The sequence below is a fragment of the Podarcis muralis genome, chromosome 6, assembly GCF_964188315.1.
Source record: "Podarcis muralis chromosome 6, rPodMur119.hap1.1, whole genome shotgun sequence".
NCBI lineage: Eukaryota > Metazoa > Chordata > Lepidosauria > Squamata > Lacertidae > Podarcis > Podarcis muralis.
In genome coordinates, this window is record NC_135660.1 from 57184107 (window position 1) to 57204764 (window position 20658).

General features: G+C 41.0%; 1 protein-coding gene across 5 annotated transcripts in view; it reads left to right on the forward strand.

The window, feature by feature from the left end:
- Nucleotides 1-20658, forward strand: part of DOCK1 (dedicator of cytokinesis 1) — a 359595-nt gene that overhangs the window by 31538 nt on the left and 307399 nt on the right. For 3 of the 5 annotated variants that reach the window (XM_077930360.1, XM_028729952.2, XM_077930363.1), the window contains exons 2-4: nt 9871-9954; nt 16283-16323; nt 17927-17982. In XM_077930360.1, the coding sequence (XP_077786486.1) occupies nt 9871-9954; nt 16283-16323; nt 17927-17982 (181 nt within the window). Of the gene's footprint in view, nt 1-9870; nt 9955-10547; nt 10809-12609; nt 12632-16280; nt 16324-17926; nt 17983-20658 lie in introns of those variants that run through there. The other 2 variants (XM_077930362.1, XM_077930361.1) reach the window with 2 other exon arrangements.

The window sequence follows — 20658 nt, forward strand, 5'->3', positions numbered from 1 at the left end:
TTTGCTTTGTTGCATAAGTTCTGTTTGGTACTGAATGTTTTGCTGAGACTGAGGTTTAGGTAAGTGGGTATTGTACTTTGGTACGGTACAACTTTGACTGTGATGAACTGTTGGTGGGCAATAGACATTAATATAGCTTAGCTCGTTGAGTTCACTTCCACAGTGCTAGAGATATGATGAGCTCATGACAAAACCCTGTCTTCTGCAATGGTTGGGGTGAAGAGATGCTTGTACAGTAGGAGGAGACTTGGTGCACTGGACACTTTCTGTTTTCTAAGCATGAACTTATTGGGACTTAGCACAACCATACTTACGGTAACTGATTCCAGGGATGCAACGCACTTTATTGGACAGGAAGCATCTATTTGTTTAGAACCTAGAAGTATTTAATGGTATTTAGCAATTACATTCTGCCGTATGTGTGTGCGGGTGTGCTTGAAGGGGGGGATAGGCCTTTCTCTTGTTTTAATTTCTGTCTCTGCAAAAGGTCATTTGAAATTCACCATTTACACTTTAATTATTTAGACAGGGGTCCTTAAAGACTGAATGGTATGAATTGGGGGGGGGGGAATCTGTAAATTACTCAGACCACATGATAGAGTAAGAGTGGTAATTTTGATTAAAAGTGCCAGAGCAAAACCTGGGAGACCTGGGTTCAAATCTCCACTTGACTCCACTGACCTTGGGCTAGTCACTGTCTCTCTGCCCAACCTACTTAACAGGGTTGTTGGGAAGATGGAATGGGGAGAACCATGTATGCAATCTTGAGCTCCATGAAGGAATGGTAGAATATAAATGCAATAATATACAATTTGCATGTCATGCAGAAGTATAGAATTTTGGAGCTTGCAGGGATCTTGGGAGTTCATCTAGGTCATCCTTTTGCTCAGTGCAGGAATCTTCTAAGCTCTACTTCCATGGAAGAAGAACCCAACATCTCCCAATACTGTCTGTTTGGCTGTCAGGCACCTTGTACTTTAGGAAGCTTTTAGCCAAAACCTGCTTCTTTACAATTTCCATCCATTCATTCCAGCTCTGCCCTCTCAAGCAACAGAGAATAAGCCTGCGCCTTCTTTTGTGCAGTGGCCCTTCAGGTATTTGAAGACAGCGATCTGAAGACCACCCCACTCCTTAGTTTTCATCATTTTTATTTTATTTATCTGTTAGTACTGGCCTTTTGAGCCTGACTGCTTTTAACATAATTTGGAAGCACCCCATTTCAATTCCCCTAAAACCCATTATTTTTTGCATTATTTGTTATACCCATTTGTCATGGTACAGGTGATGTCTAGAAAGCAGAAACCAGTGGGCATGAAGAGAAATTATGCGGATTCAGCTGGTGCAAGAATATACAACTTATCTAACATACTAGATGTTCTGTATAAAGGACAATTACAAATAACCCAGTTTCTCTCATATATATATATATATATATATATATATATATATATATATATATATATATATATTACATTCATGCTTTTATTGTGGTGGCTATGACTCAAAGCATATCTAGCTTGACATTGACCTATCCACTTTCACTGATTTCAGGCATCATTGACTACTGTTGAATCCAATTCTAGTGGTCACACAAGTGCAAACCCATTTAGAGTGTCAATTTGGCAGTGAGTGGCTGAGATAAGCCTTTAGCAAGGTGTATTGATTTCTTGTTCCGATCTTGTCACCTGTGTCTTGCACCTGCTGTGTTGTCAACACCATTCAGTTTTTAAAGTTTGTGCCTGAAAGAGCTGGGCTGCTTGCTGCTTATGTTTGTGTTGTTCGGCATGTCATTCTGTGGACAGTTCCTTTGGCAGTGCACCCACCACTGGTCTTGGACCTGTGGAACAGGACACCCTCCGAATAAAGGAAGTTGGTGGCCTTTTTATAAATTCATTCAGGCTTGTATCCATTCTTTTTGCTACCCTTATGAAATTGTGTGGAACAGGATTTGATTACATGCTGTACTAGAGATAAGATCTTGCTGTGGTTACTGTCCTGTGCTGCGTGTGTATTGGATTAATGTGATTATTGGGGGGAAAATGAGTCCTTTTCTTTGGAAAATAAACTAATTCTATGTTGTGTTTAGACCACCCCAAACAAAGACTGAACATATCAGTTCAACTTTTAAAGATTCATAAGGAGGATGCTTGCTTTTTGTTTGTTCATGTTATTTAATGGATTTATAATCCGCCTTTCAACTTTTAAAGAAATAATTACTATGTAATCTCTGCTTGTTTTAAGACATCGCACTGTACGGCATGCAGTAAATTGCTCCACAAGTTTGCAGTGACATCGTATCTTCTTAATCAGGGGCAATATTGTGCTGAATTTTCATGTATTGGGAGATGCCTGTTTGTGTGTGAAAGCTTCTTGTTCTTTCATTTCATTTGTAAGCCCCATGGCTTATCTCTACTAGATTGTTAAAATAAGCAGGACCACAAAGAAAGCATAATGAGCTGGAGGAGGCACAACTTGGAGTGATGTGATAAATACTCAATTCCCATAGCTTCTGTAGCACAGAATGACATTCAGGCATGTGAAAAGATTTCTAAAAATGGTGAGGAGCGATTTGAACACAACATTTTGTTTTATAATTTCAGCAGAAAGCTAGAGGCTTGTTAACTGTTGTTCACTATGGTTTTAGAACCTGTATGTGGATGACTATTACCAGTAGAAATATTGCTCAACTTTGGAAATGCTTTCATTTTATTAAGATCTTGGGTACTGCTCTGATTCTTCAGGGGTGAATGCTGGAATATCAGGTAGAATATTGTCTCTTGTCTAGGACAAACAAACTCTGATGCCTTATATTTCCTCTTGGTCTTCATTTGTGGACAGAGTATGATATGTTTACATTAACTCGTGTAATTTCCAAAAGGGAAGGGACAATTTAACAAGACAAATGAGTTCATTTAACTTGATAAGCCTGAGAGAGCTAGTGTAGCATAGTGTAAACAATGATCTTAGTCTCATACTTGGTTCACCCATTAACCATTATCTCTTTAATCTGAAGAACTATACGTCATTCAGTCTAGCATCCATACCAGTACCAGAAAAGGTATTAATGGAGCAAATATGTCTGGCTGCTTTCACATTTCACGTAATGAAAATGCATTTGAACTGCTGTCTTATTATTTGTGGTGTGAATGACTGCAATAGACTACAGAAGAAGAAAAAACTAGGTGTATACCACAGTTTTCCAGACTTTTCATGTTGGTGACACACTTTCTAGACATGCATCATGTTGTGACACAGTAATTCAGTTTTACTAGCAAAGCGGAGGTTAAACTAACCCCTTTCCAGCTCCGGAAGGAGCGTGGGGATCATTCGTGTGACATACCTACACACTACAGCCAACAAACTAATGTGTCACGACACACAGTTTGGAAAGCTCTGACGTATACATAAGATGCTTGAGTGAAAGGGTGGGTGGGGGGAGAGAAACACTACAGCTGTGACATAGCTAGATTCCAGTATCACATTGTCTCACATGACTTACTCATAAACAAGTTAAAGAAATGTGAAGTGCCAGAAGACACCTTTGTCACTGGCATATGAGTCTCCAAAGAGTCCCTACATTGTGATTTTAAAAACCAACCAACTTGGAGGTCCTCTTTAGGCTTGCTATCCTATCTTGGGTCCCTCAGGGACTATTTGCTAGCATTCCATCTCTGGCACAGAGGCTATTTCTAGTGCTTCCTAAGGTTGTAGGATAAGTTAAAAATGGGAGTTTAACTGAAGGATTGCCAATTCCAGTTGGAATTGCCTGAACGTTAGGATCTTCCTCTGGATTTCCTTGCCTTTAAGGTGAGGCACGTCACTAGTAATAAGTAGATAGGATCTTTTAAACTGTGGCTACCTGGCTCTAGGATGCTGCCCCCCAAATCTTTTTGGAGTCTATTTAAGACATTTTCATTTGCCTAGGCTTCTTATATCTCCTGCTTTGTTCTTGATCTCTGCTTGTTTTTAATATTGAACATGCTAAAGTTGTGCTGTTCTTATTTATTGTTGTTTGTTTTTTAATGTTTTCCATGTTGTTGGTTTTTCTTTATTAAAAAACCCCAACACTTCACAATCTGGGAGCCTCTTTGGAGACTGGAGTGGGGTACAAAATACTCAAAAGAAATTCAACAAATATTACTGCTGTAAAACAACCTTATGATTATGATTATTAAAAATATCAAATCAGACTCACCTCCTGATACAGCTTTCTGTGCAAGCCCCCCCCCCCCCCCCCCCGGTATTTGGTGTAGGCTTTTGCATGTGTTTCTTCACAGGGTACTTTAGATTACATATAATAATAATAAAAATAATAATTTATTATTTGTACCCCGCCCATCTGGCTGGGTTTCCCCAGCCACTCTGGGCGGCTTCCAACAAAGATTAAAAAATACACTAAAATGTCACATATTAAAAACTTCCCCTTACATGGGGTTTGTACCTTTATTGTAAATCAGCACTGCTCTTATAAATGGTTGCAGTTGCAGTTGCAATTTCCCTTCCCAAAGAGAATTAGATTTTCTGCTTTATTCTCTCTTTTGGGACTGCTTCAAGAAAAAAAAGGGAAAAAAAACCAACTTTGCTGAGCTTTGTATGTTCCCAGTCATATCTCTCACAAGTTGGCTTTAAAAAAGACTTTTAATTAAAATCCCATTGCAGAGTTCCTTAGATCAATGTTCCTAATTTATCAAGAGTTCAGCACGGAAAGTGACTGACAGCTCCGATCTGATTGCTGTTTGGTTTATTGTATTTAAGGAGTTGTCTGTCAGAAGAGCAAAGTGCTGTAATGAGTGTCTGCATCAAACTGCCATGAACTTACTAGCATTCTTTCTCATGGTCTTGTAGATTGAGTGTTGAATCAGAATCGGGGACAGTTATATGTGGGCTTGGGAGTGCTAGTATTGCGCTCTGCAGCAGTGCTTCTCAAACTAACTGAGGTTGTGGGCTGGCAATTCCTCCCCCTGCCCCATGTGCCAGGGACTGGTACCGTGTTTGGTCCCTCAAGCATCCCACCCAATCTGGGTTGTGGTGGAGTCGCTGTGAACTGGCAGCTCATTGGCTAGCGCTGGTTTGTGGGCCAACACTTTGAGTAGCGCTGTTCTGCAGGCCAGTGCAATTTGCTTCTGCTCTGCTGCCTTTATTATATGTTGCTTAGTAGTGGGCTGTGATTTGGAAATGAAAGGCTTGTGGGCAACTCCATATATTTATATCACATGAGTTTATTTTTGGATAAATTGGTGGTACCAAACCTGTGGACTCAGAAGCAAAGTTTATGTATGGACTATAAATACATCTGAATTCCCTCTTCCATTGGTGCTTCGTTGTTGTATCTATGGCTAAGAGTAGAGAGAACCAAAGCTACATTCCTGGGCATGCTTTGTTGGGAGAAAGACCCACTGAAAGTGAGACTTGCTTCTGATGAGTAGACATGTTTAGGATTGCCCTGTAAGTCACTTTTATACAGTAGTCTTAAGTATGGTAATTTATTTATTTTTTAAACACAGATGGCCTGTCATTTCATTAAAAAAAAAAACTAGTGAAAAACAGCCTATAATTTTTAAACATAAATAAAATAATCAGTCAGAGAGAGGCTGTATTAATCTCCCCTTTCAAGTGCTTTGTCAAATAAAATTGACATAGGGTGGTCTGTATTGTGCCTCCAAGCACATAATTTATTAACTGTTAGATCAGGGTTTCCCAAACTTGGATCTCCAGCAGCTTTTGGACTACAATTCCCATCATCCTTGACCACTGGTCCAGCTATCTAGGGATGATAGAAGCTGTAGTCCAAAAACTGCTGGAGACCCAAGTATGGGAAACCTTAAAGGTAAAGGGACCCCTGACCATTAGGTCCAGTCGTGGCCGACTCTGGGGTTGCGGTGCTCATCTCGCTTTATTGGCCGAAGGAGCCGGTGTACAGCTTCCGGGTCATGTGGCCAGCATGACTAAGCTGCTTCTAGCGAACCAGAGCAGCACACGGAAACGCCATTTACCTTACCTTATCTACTTGCACTTTGACGTGCTTTCGAATTGCTAGGTTGGCAGGAGCAGGGACCGAGCAATGGGAGCTCACCCCGTTGCGGGGATTTGAACCGCCGAGCTTCTGATCGGCAAGTCCTAGGCTCTGTGGTTTAACCCACAGTGCCACCTGCGTCCCATGGGAAACCTTGGGTTAGGTTATATCTAGTGCTCTTGTTCTCTTCTTCCAGAAGTGACAGAACACTTACTTCTATTTTTTGTGTTTTAGAATAACTGCTGAAGAGCCATTACAGTATGTTTTTTTTTCTTTGAATGCTGTATTTTAATATTAGGTTTCTTTATTTCCAATGGGAGAAAAATATATTGTCTTTAATACTAAAAATAATTACTTCTAATGATTTTAATTGCAGTGGAAGTACAATGTGCACATGTAAACTATGTGCAAAGTTTACATGGTTTTGTATCAGTGGTGGCTAACCTGTGACCTGTCCCCCGTCCCCCTGATGATGTGGGACTACAGCTCCCATCAGCCTGTAGCATTGGCCATTCTAGCTGAGGCTGATGGGAGTTGAACAACATCTGGAGGGTCATAGGTTAAAGATTCTTGGTTTACAATAGGAATTGCTGAAGTATATGGGAAATTGGGGCTGCAACTCTTTTATACACAGTATAGAAATAAGTCCCAGTGGGGTTTACTACTTTTGTATAGAATTGCATGGTAGATCAGTTAGCAGTTTTATTTTTATGATGGTTCTATTGCAGCATTTAAATCTCCCACCCCACAGTTTCCCAGCTCCTCTAATATAGTGCTGATGTCTCCTATTTCCCCCTTCTCTTCTCCAGCACACAAGCTTTTAGGCTGTTTCTTGCAAATATCTGTGTTCTGAAATTTGCAGTAAAGTGTGTGTAAACAAGGAAGTGAGTCAGTTGAAAAATGCATCTGTAGCAATTTGTGTGTCTCCTATACATGTCCCAAGAAGAGTGGGTGTTATTTTCTTTTTTCTTAAAGAAAGATAGTGCCATTTCAAATGTTAATTTAGAGCTGTGTTGGCAAGGCCACACTTCTCATGAAATTCTGTGAGAATATAAGAGAACGACTAGAAGAAAATGCTGATGTAGCTTTTTATATATATAAAAAAACCCCAAAACACTGTTAACGATATGAAGATGAATGCTGTCAAAAGCTGTCCATTATATGGTTTTAAATCTACTGGGTATTTCCTTTTCGAAGAGCAGACTCATGCATCTTGTTTGTTCTTTAATTTCTCTTTGGATATTCTATTTAATAAATAAAGTTGAATCTGTTTAATTGTGTGGAACAACTGTTTATTATTGGTTCTGTCTCGCGTAGCAAGCCAGTATGAACTGATGCTTGATGTGTCAGTATTTTACATCTCAATGTAAACTACCAGGTTGAGACTTAATAGACAGAAGACAGAAATGTTTCTGGTCAACAGGGCTGCTGATCCTTAGATTAGGTGGCACCCTCTTTTGGATGGACTTACATTCCTTCTGAATTAATTACCGTATTTTTCGCCCTATAGGATGCACCGGCCCATAGGACGCACCTAGATTTTTGGGGGTGAAATAAAGGGGGAAAAATTATTCCCCCCCCAGGCGCGGGGCTGGGGCGGGGGAAGCTCGGGCTTCCCCCGACGCCAGCCCCCAGAACAGGACCCAGAGGAGCAGGACCTCTGGGAGCTTGTGGGAGCAGAACAGGACCTTTGGGAGCTTGTGGGGCTGGGGGCGGGGAAAGCGGAGCTTCCCCCTCCCCCAGCCCCCAGAACGGGACCCAGAGCCATGCCGAAGCTGCGTGCAAAAGCCCTCCGCCAGCCTTCTAACCAAGCTGCGCCTCCCGCTGTCCCCCGAGTTTGCGGGGCTGGCGATGGGGAGGAGCAGGCTTCTCCCCCCCGCCAGCCTTCTAACCAAGTCGGGGGACAGTGGGAAAGGTGCGCTGCGTCTCCCGCTGTCCCCCGAGTTTGTGGGGCTGGCGACGGGGAGGAGCAGGCTTCTCCTCCCCCGCCAGCCTTCTAACCAAGTCGGGGGACAGCAGGAAAGGCGCGCTGCGCCTCCCCGCTGTCCCCCGAGCTTGTGGGGCTGGCGGTGGGGCTCTCCAGGCTTCAGCGAAAGCCTGCATTCGCCCCATAGGACGCACACACATTTCCCCTTCATTTTTGGAGGGGGAAAAGTGCGTCCTATAGGGTGAAAAATACGGTAGATTCATAGCTTTAGAGTGCTCCTGGATTCTGCTCTACTCTTAAGCAGTCAGGATGTGATAGCTGTGGCTAGGCATGCTCCAATATTATTTTACTTATGGCCCATTGAGTACAAATAAAAAGTAGCAGATTATAGAATGCATAACAAGGTGGAAAGAGAAATGGCAAAACAATCATTGATTATTTAAGGAAAATAGCAACATTTAGAAATCTTGTAACTTGCCTAGTAAGATCTCTTCAATAAAATGAGCAATAGAGAAATGCTCTTGCACAGCTTAGGTTGACACACCAACTGCACCTGTTCCCGAGGAAGCGTGTGTGGACAAAAAGTAAACTGTTTTAGGTTTTTAAAAACTCCCATTTTCTTCTCTTTGCACCCTGTCTGCTCCATTCACGCCCTTGTTAGGGCACATATCAAATCTTACAACCATTTTCACTGATTGAGTTTCTGTGCTGCTTTCCATTGAAGTGTATCCCAAAGTGGTTTACAAAACAATAAAGAACAGTAATAAATGTGACAATAGAACATCACACTTGCAGATAAGAATATCACAATTATAATGCCTTGGCCTTTAAGAGTTGTATAATATTGATAAATACACAATAAAACAACTATAAGTAATTATAATATTCAAAACAGCAGCTCATAAATGGTCCTGCATACCCACTCACGTTTGTCAGAAGCCCTGGCCTGCATCTCATTGCCATCAGTGCTGTGGTTAGTGGAAGAGAACCTTCTCTTCTATGGTGTTGAGCTTCTGGAACTTCCTTTCAGATCGGTCATTTAATTAAAGACATTAGGCACAGGACAGATGTTCTTGTTTTGGAGTACTTGTGACGACCAGCTCTTAAATACTTCCATTCTTCTCCTTGCTCAATGCTTGTTGACAATTGAAACTTACGATGCTATGAACCATATTTTTCGCTCTATAAGACGCACCAGACCACAAGACGCACCTAGTTTTTGGAGGAGGAAAACAAGAAAAAAAATATTCTGAATCTCAGAAGCCAGAACAGCAAGAGGGATCACTGCGCAGTGAAAGCAGCAATCCCTCTTGCTGTTCTGGCTTCTGGGATAGCTGCGCAGCCTGCATTCGCCCCATAAGACGCACACACATTTCCCCTTACTTTTTAGGAGGGGAAAAGTGAGTCTTATAGAGCAAAAAATACGGTAAAGTGAGTCTTATAGAGCAAAAAATACGGTAATACCATTTTGTATGGTGGTTTTAATTTTTGTTGGTCTTTGTCACCTTGAGCAAGTAAAAGAAGTAAAATACATTTTTAAAAAAAATGTAAATAATGAATAAATAAATAACACAGGACCAGTTTATACATTTAGCACTCCTTCTTTCTGTATGATCCTGTGTTCCGTCGCAAAGTTTCAGAGGGTAGGACAAATCCATAGAATGAGCCTCTCTTGAAGGAACATGTGGGAGAAGATGCTGCTTATTCAATCCATAATTGCTTTGTGATCATTTTTTTTTAATGAAAAGTGGTGATACATGCAGTTACACTGGTTAAATTCCAGAGGGGCTTCTTATACGCAGATAGTGGTTTCAGCTGTGCCAACAAAATAAAACTGAAATGTTACTTTTTTAAAAAAATTCTAATTAGCTGGTGGGTTTCTTTTGGCAGTATTTTTGATGCTAAAAACTTGACTTTTCCCTCCCTCTAGCATTCTACAACTATGATGCCAGGGGCCCAGATGAGCTGTCTTTACAAATAGGAGACACCGTCCACATATTGGAGACACATGAAGGCAAGTGGAACAAATGTTTCTTCCGAAACCATTCTTCTTCCCGTCATGACTGCCAGCGTTTGGGTTTTATGTGCCTGCCTGTTTTAGCAGATGAGTTCTATTTTGAAACCTAATGAAATATTGAAGTATTTAAATGGGCAAAGAATTAACAGTTACTGCACATTAAACGAGCAGGCTTGTGATAGCTGAAGAATAACCTTTCTAAGATGCAAATTTTTCTTTTTCCCTCCCTCCCCCTCAACCTCCCCCCCCAAAGATTGATATTTGTGCAGCTTAATTTGTATGGATCTCTAGTAGCATCTGTTGAGTGGTTAGAATGGTAAGATATCCCTAAGAAACCCTCAGACTTCAGATAATATACAAGGTCCTTTTAAAGGGAGTTAATTTTGAATGCTGAAATATAAAAGATACTTATCTTCTAAACTGTAAGTCTCTGCTGTGTGGTCTGTCCTAAAAAAACCCAATATTTTATTTGCGTCCCTTTCAAAATGAAGTTAATTATTATTATTATTATGTATTATGTATTGAATTTATACACTGTACTATACCCCCTGGTCTCAGGGCGGTGTACAGAATAAAATCAAAATATAAAACCACAAAATCCATAATCAAAATAACAACAACAACCCAATAACCCCTCCCCCAACACCCCTCCCCCATTTTAAAAAGGGCATAGGATGTCAATCAAATCAACCAAAGGCATGGTTAAAACAGAATGTTTTTACCTGGTGCCTAAAGGTGCATAAGGAAGATGCCAGGCAAACTTCCCTGGAGAGAGAATTCCACAGACAGGGAGCTACTGCAGAGAAGGCCCGTTCTCGTGTTGTCATCCCTCTCGAGGAGGAGACACATGAAGAAGGGCCTCAGAAGACGATCTCAGGATCTGGGTAGGTTCATGTGGAAAGAGGTATACCTTGAGGTATTGCGGTCCTGAGCTGTTCAAGGCTTTATAGGTCAAAACCTGCACTTTGAATTGGGCCCAGAAACTAATTGGTAGCCAGTGCAGTCTGACCAAGTTCGCTGTAATATGCTCAAGCCATCTTGCTCTGGTGAGCAACCTGGCCACTAAATTCTGCACTAGCTGCAGTTTCTGAACTGTCTTCAGAGGCAGCCCTACATATAATGCATTGCCATCTAACTTTGATGTTACCAGAGCATAGACTACAGTAGTTAGGCTATCCCTGTCCAGATAGGGGCATAGCTGGGCAACCAACCAAAGCTGATGGAAGGCACTCCAGGCCACTGAGGCCACCTGAGCCTCGAGTGACAGCAAAGGATCCAGGAGTACCCCCCAAGCTACAAACCTGCTCCTTCAGAGGAAGTGTAACCTCAGCAAGAGCAGGCGATCTCCCACCCATCCAGTCTAGGGAACCACCCACTAACAGTGCCTCTGTCTTATTTGGATTGAGCTTCAGTTTGTTGGCTCTCATCCAGTCCATTACCGAGGCAAGACATTGGTCCAGCACTTCCACTGCCTCACCTGCAGATGTAAAGAGAAATAGAGCTGAGTGATGTCAGCATACTGCTGACAGTGTACTCCAAACCTTCAGATAACTCCACCCAGTGGTTTCATGTAGATGTTAAACAACATAGGGGATAGGATTGAGCCCTGTGGAACCCCACATTGAAGGCTCCATGGGGTTGAAAAGCATTCCCCAAGCAACACCCTCTGGGAACGACCATCCAAGTAGGACTGGAACCACCGCAAAGCGGTGCCACCCACCCCTAGTTTGGAGAGTCTTGAGAAGGATACTATGGTCAATGGTATGGAAAGCCATTGAGAGGTGGAGGAGAATTAACAGGGACATGTTTCCCTTGTGTGTCTCTCTCGACTGAGATCATACAGTGCTACCAAAGCAGTTTCTGTGCCAAAACTGGGCCTAAAACCCTGATTGAAATGGATCCAGGAAATCAGTTTCTTCCAAAAGTGCCTGGATTTGGTCTGCAACCATTTGCTCTAGAAACTTGCTCAGGGAAGGGAAATTAGCAACTGGCCCGTAGTTAATTAGGTTTTCCGAATTCAGGGAACGTTTCTTAAGAAGTGGATTTAAAGAAGTATTAGTTTTTATATACAGCGATATGTGTATAATCTCCTCTTCCCCCCAAATATTTGAAGGTTGTCTTTGACCTATATAATCCTTTATTAATATTTATTTTGTATTTATATTACACCTTTTCCCCAAGATGCTTAAGGCAGGATTCTTGCCGTTTTATCCCCACAGAAGTCTGTGAGGTAAGTTAGGCTGAGAGTGATTGGCCCAAGGCAACCCAGTAAGCTTCATAGCAGAGCTCAGTTTTGAACCAAGTCTCCACAGTCCATGTCTGACATTTGAACAACTAAAGTAAGAATTTACTGTGTTTATTTCTATCTACCGTTCAGCATTCCTTGTCTGACTTTATATTTGATCTGCTTTCAATCCCCTGGATGTAAATAGTAAACACCACAGCTGCTTAACAGTTGCAGGTGCATAAGTTTTATTGATTCGCTCCCCTCCCCCGCTCCCTGCCTGCTCCTTTCAGGACTGAGACCTTATTTTCTTTCTCATCAATATGTATGTTTGCTTCCTCTTCCTCTAGCTTTTTCCTCTGACCTTTTCAGATACAAATGAAGGATGCAGTTGCGCTGTTCCAAGTGACACTTTACAACCCTAGAAAGACTACTTGCATAAAATGCACAGTAAGGGGTCTCTACCACACTTGATACTGAAAGGCATGCTCTCTCTACCTCATTTGTTTTATGCGATTTTCAAAAGCCAGGCTTAGCTGTTGCATGCTGCCTCATGACAATGAAATATGCAAATAGAGAAGCAGCATAAATTCAACTATTGATGAATAGTCTTCGTTCAGACTTAATGTCAATCTCTGGCTTTTCATTAACTGTGAAAGTGGACCTGAGAAGAGTCACGCCAGAGATTTTCTAAACTGACCACAGTTGGCTGTTGCACCTGAAGGCAGCAAACACTGGCTTGCTTAAAACATAGATTGCTCTTATACCAGAACTTCAAACTATGATTTGATGTTTAAATGAAGATATAGAGACCCTATGTAGTGAGTAAGCCTGTGTTTGTTTGTCTGGGAAAGGTATCCTTGGTGGGCCAAGTATTGCTAGAAGAAAGGCAACAAGACCTCCTTCGCTAAACAAAAGCTCTTTTGCAGCTCAATATCTCTCCCTTTTCTTCTTAGTTACCCTCAGTGCAGAGCAGCTCTCGGTTCCAACAGCTAGACAGATGCTTATAAACCTACTTTATAGAGCCAGCGTGGTGTAGTGGTTAAGAGACTCATAATGTGGTGAACTGGGTTTGCGTCCCCGCTTCTCCTCATGCAACTGCTGGGTGACCTTGGGCCAGTCACAACTCTCTGAAGTCTCTCAGCCTCACTCACCTCACAGAGTATTTGTTGTGGGGGAGGAAGGGAAAGGAGAATGTTAGCCGCTTTGAGACTCCTTATGGTGGTGATATAGTAGGATATCAAGTCCAAACTCTTCTTCTTCTACTACTTTTGATGAGCTGCACCCGGCAGCACTTTCTACACCTTTATGTGCCTTATAACGCAGATAGAGTAGATAATCCTGTTTGTCTGATTAGCATCACAGATAGCAACTGAAACAAATATATTTGCTGATGACTGGATGGGTATTTAAGTTAGTAGATTTTATCAAGTTGGTTTTTGTTGGTTTTTTTTTTTTTTTTTTGTATTGCCTTACAGCAGTGCAAATGTCCCTTCTCCAAAGCACTTGGGAGTAAAGGTGCCATAAGCACATCTCCCCTTTCTTCATCTAGCTTTACAAATCTTCCCCACTGACATCCCCATTGTAGTATAATTATTTCAGCCCATCAAAACATCTCTCACATTTGTGGAGGCAGGATGTCATTGCAGGGAAACAAAGAGGTAATTTCTCATTCACTCTGCCCACCCCCACCCCACCCCGATCCACAACACATCTGCAAGCGATCAGCATTATGTGCTTTTATTGCTACCAAGCCCATTCTGCTTTAGTGTGACTGTTTAATCAAAAAACCAAAAACCAAAAACACCCATCACACATAATAGTCATTCACAAAGAGTGATAGTGCTGCGCCAAATTGGGAGGAATCTTCCATACAAACGCTAACCAATTCAGCACAAAACTGGCAAGCAAACCTGCATTGTAAACTGCTCTGCCTGTCATTCTCAGTAAATATGGGTCCTTTCCCCCACCCACTGATCCTCTGGAGAGGCCACAGACAAATTTTACAACAAAGATTATAAAAAACGACCACTCTGTTTCATTATGTATCTACACCGCTAATTTCTTCCCATTAAAACCATGCTTTTGTGCAGGCTATGTAGAGGGACTGTCTGCCTCGGCTAATTACCCACATATACCTGAGAAAGGATATAGGATCTCTTCTTTCCTGCCCACCAGACTGTTTCACAGTCAAAAGGACTGCAGGATAAAAAGGGGGGGGGGAGGGAGGGAGGCAGAGACAACTCCCATCATCCTGATGGCAGCATCACTGGTCGTGGATGATGGGAGTTGTAGTCCAACAAAGATCTGAAGACACAGGCGTGGGAAAGGCTGCCCTGTAGGGTTGAAAGAAATTTTTATCGCACCCATTCACAGAAAAGCTAATATATACATGATTGTATATAAAGCCTTAAACAGTGCAGAACCACAATACCTCAAGGACCGCCTCTCTTCATATGAACTGACCCGGATCCTGTGATCATCCTCTGAGGCCCTTCTTCGTGTGCCTCCTCCACAAGAGGTCCAGAGAGTGGCAACAGGAGAATGGGCCTTCTCTGCGGTGGTTTCCCATTTGTGGAATGCTCTCCCCAGGGAGGTTCAGTTGGCACCTTCATTATACACTTTTAGGCGCCAGGCGAAAGCATTCCTCTTTAAACAGGCCTTGGGCTGATGGACATCCGATGCCCTTTTACACGTGTTGTGGAAGGGAGGATTATTGGTTTATTTGTCCTTTTATTGTGTACTTTTGTGTTTTTTTAAAAAACATTGTAATTTTATGTTGTAAACTGCCCTGAGATCTACAGGTCTAGGGGGGGGGGGCATACAGATTTATGTAGAAATAGTAGTAGTAGTAGCAGCAGCAGCTAGATTTATGTAGAAATAGTAGTAGTAGTAGTAGTAGTAGCAGCAGCAGCAGCAGCTAGATTAAGCACACAATATGGCTAATGGTGGTGGTTTATTGGTTTTTCTAAATCACAGGACTGGAAACATGAACATCTGTGCATATCTGCCACACACATTGCACTACTCACACAAACAGACCACTTCCATAAGCATCAAATATTTAAGCTGCCTTCAGAAATGTCTACACCAGGTGCATGGTAGAGTCTTGCATGCAGCTACATGGCAAATCCATGCTCTGTTCACTGGGATTGGCCACCAATCACCATCAGAAGGATCAAGGCAGATAAAAGACATTTTTAAATGCATAAACACTAATGACTGGATGTTTCAAGCTGTTTTTAGTGCTATTAATCAGACCACTGGACTGACCATACATACAGAATCCAAATATGGTCAGGTGAAAAGCATTCTTTTACACTTCTGGTAGATGGTGGGTATTGCAATGCCACTTATATAAATATATGATGCGGCCATATGTAGGATTGTATACAGTATTCTGGTTATCCTGTGGTTATACCAGGTTAAACTACCTGACTTTTAGAAAACATCTGAAGGCAGCCCTGTTTAGGAAAGTTTTTAATGTTTGAGGTTTTCTCGTGTTTTTAATATTCTAATGGGAGCCGCCCAGAGTGGCTAGGGAAACCCAGCCAGGTGGGTGGGATATAAATAACAAATTATATTATATTATTATAGTAATGTACTTTTTGTGTGGCTTCCTTTGAAGTCTGTTTTGGATGTGTCAGCTAGTGCAGAATGCACCAGCCTGGATGTTTGTTGGGTCAAAGCCTTTGTGCCATTTTACTCCAGTTCTGGACCAGCTGCACTGGCTGTTTATTCACTTCTGAGTCAAGTTCAGAGTGCTGGTACTGGTATTTGAGCCACTAAACTACTTGGGACCAAGCATTCAAATTCACTGTTATAAAAGAGGAAGACGCCATTTGTGGATTGAAAAACTGACATGCTAATTGCACCATGGGTGGCTATTACGGTTGTATACCACTTTTGAAGGACTGGTTATGTGGGATTGATGCCATTTATGAATTGTAATATATACAATGAATTGTATACAAATTGTATACAATGTATTACAGTGAATTGTAATATATCTGTACTTTACATGAAGATGTGTGTGGATTGTGGGTGTATGTTGTCTACCAATTAGTTTATAAAAGTTTATTAAGAAATCTTTTCTTCTAGGTTGGTACAGAGGTTATACTTTAAGGAAAAAATCCAAAAAAGTAAGTATTTCGTTTCCATAGTAGCAAATTCCTTTTTTTGTGTCTGATGGTTTAGGTTTTTCATAGTAACTACTTAAGATATTCTATTTCCTTTCGAAACTTTTTACTGAAAGGGAAATTAGAAAAAAGTTTGTCGATAATGCTGTTAAAATAATGGGTTGCTCTGAAATAGAATTTGCTTTTTGAAAAACAATAAGTAGCTTTGTGATATTTTCTGTCTTTCACTACAAAAATGGGTGGTGGTTAGCCTTCACACATGCTTACATATTTTGTTTATAGAAATACAGTGGTACCTTGGGTTACAGACGCTTCAGGTTACAGATGCTTCAGGTTACAGACTCAGGATGAGAACAGAAATCGCGTGGAGGCGGCACGGCAGCAGCAGCGGGAGGCCCCATTAGCTAAAGTGGTGCTTCAGGTTAAGAACGGACCTCCAGAATGAATTAAGTTTTTAACCCGAGGTACCACTGTAGGTTGGTAAGAGGAATAGTTTATAACTTGCTGGTTGTGAATTTTAATTTTAATTAAAATTGAGTTTCAGTAGCTTCTCTTTCAAGAAACTCCATAGGTATTAAAATGTAAGTGGGCAGTTTATATGAATCCTGTCAGCTGAACTCACCTTGTTGGCTGACCTAGGTGGTACAGTGGTACCTCGGGTTAAGAACTTAATTTGTTCTGGAGATCTGTTCTTTGTGCTTTGCGCATGCGCAGAAGTGCCAAATCGCACTGGCACCTGCGCAGATGCGGCGCTTCAGGATGCAAATGCTGCAGGTTGCAGACGTGCCTCCGTCACAGATTACCTCCGCAACCCGAGGTTCCACTGTATTTCATTTTACTTCTATTACAGTGGTACTTCAGTTTAAGAACAGTCCAGTTTAAGAACGATTTGGTTCACAAACTCTGCAAAACCGTATATAGTGTCTTGGTTTGAGAACTTTACCTTGGTCTAAGAGCGGAATCCGAACAGTGGAAGGCACCGGTGGCGAGAGGCCTCATTAGGGAAAGCGCGCCTCAGTTTAAGAATGGTTTTGGTTTAAGAACGGACTTCCGGAATGAATTAAGTTCGTAAACTGAGGTACCACTGTGTTTAGAATGGCGCATGAGCAGTGGGGTAGCAGGCATTGAATTTTGGCATCACACAGGCCTCTGCTGAAATTTGAGACCCCAAGGTCCACCACTGATCAATATATGTACCATCCTACTTCCCCTCTGCTCTTCTAATAATGGTCCTCCAATGAAAATATCAGAAGCTTTTGGTTTAGATTTCAGTTAACGACAGTTCAGCATTCTGTCCTAACCTCAAGCTGTTGTTATTTGAAATGCCCCATGATTTAAAACAGGTTTGTTTCAAGTAACTATGATTATGATTAAACCAGTTAGTTGGGTTCACGTACAATGCTAACCTCGTCTAGTTAGTATAAAGTGAAAGTAAATACTTCTGAATTCCTCCTCCCCCTGGCTTGCCTAGGCTTGTTCTTATAATTATAAATCATCTTTCAGGGATGTATAACTATGTAATATCTAATGAAATGTAATTCTGAACTTTATTGGTCATTCAGAACCCCCTCCCCCAGCAATAATACATTTATTTTTCTTGTTTAAGGGCATATTTCCCTCCTCCTATATACAGCTTAAGGAAGCAATAGTTGAAGGTAAAGGGTAAGTTACAAAATTAACAGATATTTTCATAATGGCTTCTTTGCACATTAGATAAATAAATGACGATGCACAGGAAATTAAGTCTAAGGTTTATTCTTTCAAAGATTAGGGTGGGGGCAAAGGAACAAGTAGAGAATGGACAATCACACTTCTTTGTGGTCTAGGGTTTATATGAATCAGTACGGTAGCAGTGGTTTTGAGATAACTAGTTGAATGAAAGCATGAATGATAATGGCCAGTTGTTTAAGATTGGGAGAGATTGTGGAGGAAAGGGGTCAAGTTCACTGCTTGTACGGTGTTAAAGGAAAATATTATGAAAATGATGTATAGATGGTACTTAACCCCTGTAAAATTGGCAAAGATATATCATAATAGTGATGATTTATGCTGGAAATGTAAAGAAAAAGAAGGTACCTTTTATCATATGTGGTGGACCTGCCCCAAGGTGAAAGACTTCTGGGAGAAGATTTATAATGAAATGAAAAAAATGTTGAAATATACATTTATTAAGAAACCAGAGGACTTTCTTCTTGGAATAACAGGTTTGGAATTGCCCAAGAAAGATGTTAGATTGTTTTTGTTTGCCACAACTGCAGCTACAATTTTGTTAGCTAAGAATTGGAAAACACAAGAAGTCCCAACAGTGGAGGAATGGCAGATGAAGATGATGGACTTTTCAGAGCTAGTCAACCTGACTGGAAGAGTCCGCGACCAGAAGGAGGAGGAGTACCAGGAGGAATGGATGAAATTCAAAGACTATTTAGTTAAATATGTTAAGATAATTTAACTGGAAAAACTTGCAAATACCAGATAGGCTTAGGATTTAAATATGTAATGTTAGAGAATAATATGTTTAAAGATAAAATGGAAAGAAAGAAAGAAAGAAAGAAAGAAAGAAAGAAAGAAAGAAAGAAAGAAAGATGTTAAGTGATTAAGTTAATTTTATGAGAAAATTGGTTTTGGAAAACTGTTACAATGATATTCTCAGCCAGGGGGATTCGAGGAAGTCACTTAACAATGTTATTAAGATTGGATTAAGTACAGTTAAGATATATGTTTGTTTGTTTGTTTGTCTAAAAAAATTTGGGGGAAAAAATAAAAAAGAAGATAACGGCCAGTTTACCCAGTAACTCTCTTGAAACTCATCTTGAGTTCATTTCAGTTTTTGAAAGGATTTATGACATTTTTTATGTTTGCAAGGAAAGTCTCATTGATGTGAGAAGAGTATTTTCAAAGCAATATTTTTCTAGCTTCAGCTGTTATTTGCTTGTGACTTTTTTTGCCAGTTCTGTGTGAAATAGCAGGGTTCCATGGACTTGTAGACTGTAACACAGTGGACTTCCTCTTAAGGGGCTGACCGAAAAGACCAGCCAAGCACATGGACCTTGACCTGATAGTCACAGGAAGTGTTGGTGAGACGTGATAGCTTAAGAGAGAGAGAATACTTGGGATTGTGACAGGAAAACGTAGATTGGAGATAAATCCTGGGGACCGCAGGAGAGGCTAAAAGCTGTTGCTTGTGCTGCCATCCCAAGATTCTGGACACATGTGTCTGTCAAAGCAGCTGGCATCTACTTCTGAATGAGATGGCATATGGTACAAACTGTGTCTTTGATTTAAAACTTTGTACTCCAATCCAGTTGTTCTGAAAGGAACACAGAACTAGAGAACAGGAAACTCTATACGTAAATTAGGGAGCTCGTAACAGAAGAGAAAAAACAACAACAAAGCAGATGCATAAAATCATATAGGTGAAAAATAGGGCACATGGTAGATAACTGAGGTCGTACAGTCTATCCCAGCACTCTAATAAAGGCTGAAATCAGTGTTGAAGGTTTGCATTATGAGAATAATAACGCCTGTGTTAACATGGAGTGGAATTAAACCGCTCAGGTAAGATTTACTATTTGGGTCCAGTGGACCCCCGAGTTGCTCTGTAGTGTGCATATGTGTGCATTTGCAATGGAATGTACAAGATTAAAATCACACACACACACACACAAATATGATTCAGTGCTTCTGCAGTAGTATAAGCACAAAAGTAGCATTTTGCCTATTTGATAAATTTAAAGTTACTTTATGCATCTGATTTTGAGAAGTTGCTGGACCTCAGCTAGTTTAGATGTTTAGTAGTTTCCATGGGGTCCCTTCTGGCTCTGATGCCATGATTTCAATAGGAATACACCAGATCCCAATACTTTAGTACAGAGGTAGCTAATGTGTTGCCCTTGGGCTGGATTCCCACCTCTGGTCATCCCTGACCATTGACCATGCTGTCTGGGGCTGATGGGAATCTGGTCACTCCTGGCTAAGTAAGTTAAATATAAATTAAAATAAAAAGGAAAGGGGCTGTGATAAAATACTGCAGGACAGCTCACTCCATAATTCTTGAGGGCTGTATGGAATAGGAGGTGGTTCAGGTTTGCCTAAGATAAGGTTTACAGATGATTTAAACAGCCACTGGGGTCCACAGAAATCCCATTAGCTGGCACGGGTTAAAAGAATCCATCAAGCAAAAAGTATAAGATCTACACCCTCCAAAGGCTTTGCCAGATACAAGCCTGAATGTAAAATGACTATTCTTCTGTGCCTGGTTTATTTTTATGCCTTTTTAAATATGTAAATTATGAAAGCGCTAATCATTTGATTACTGCATAATGACACCTTCCTGACTGA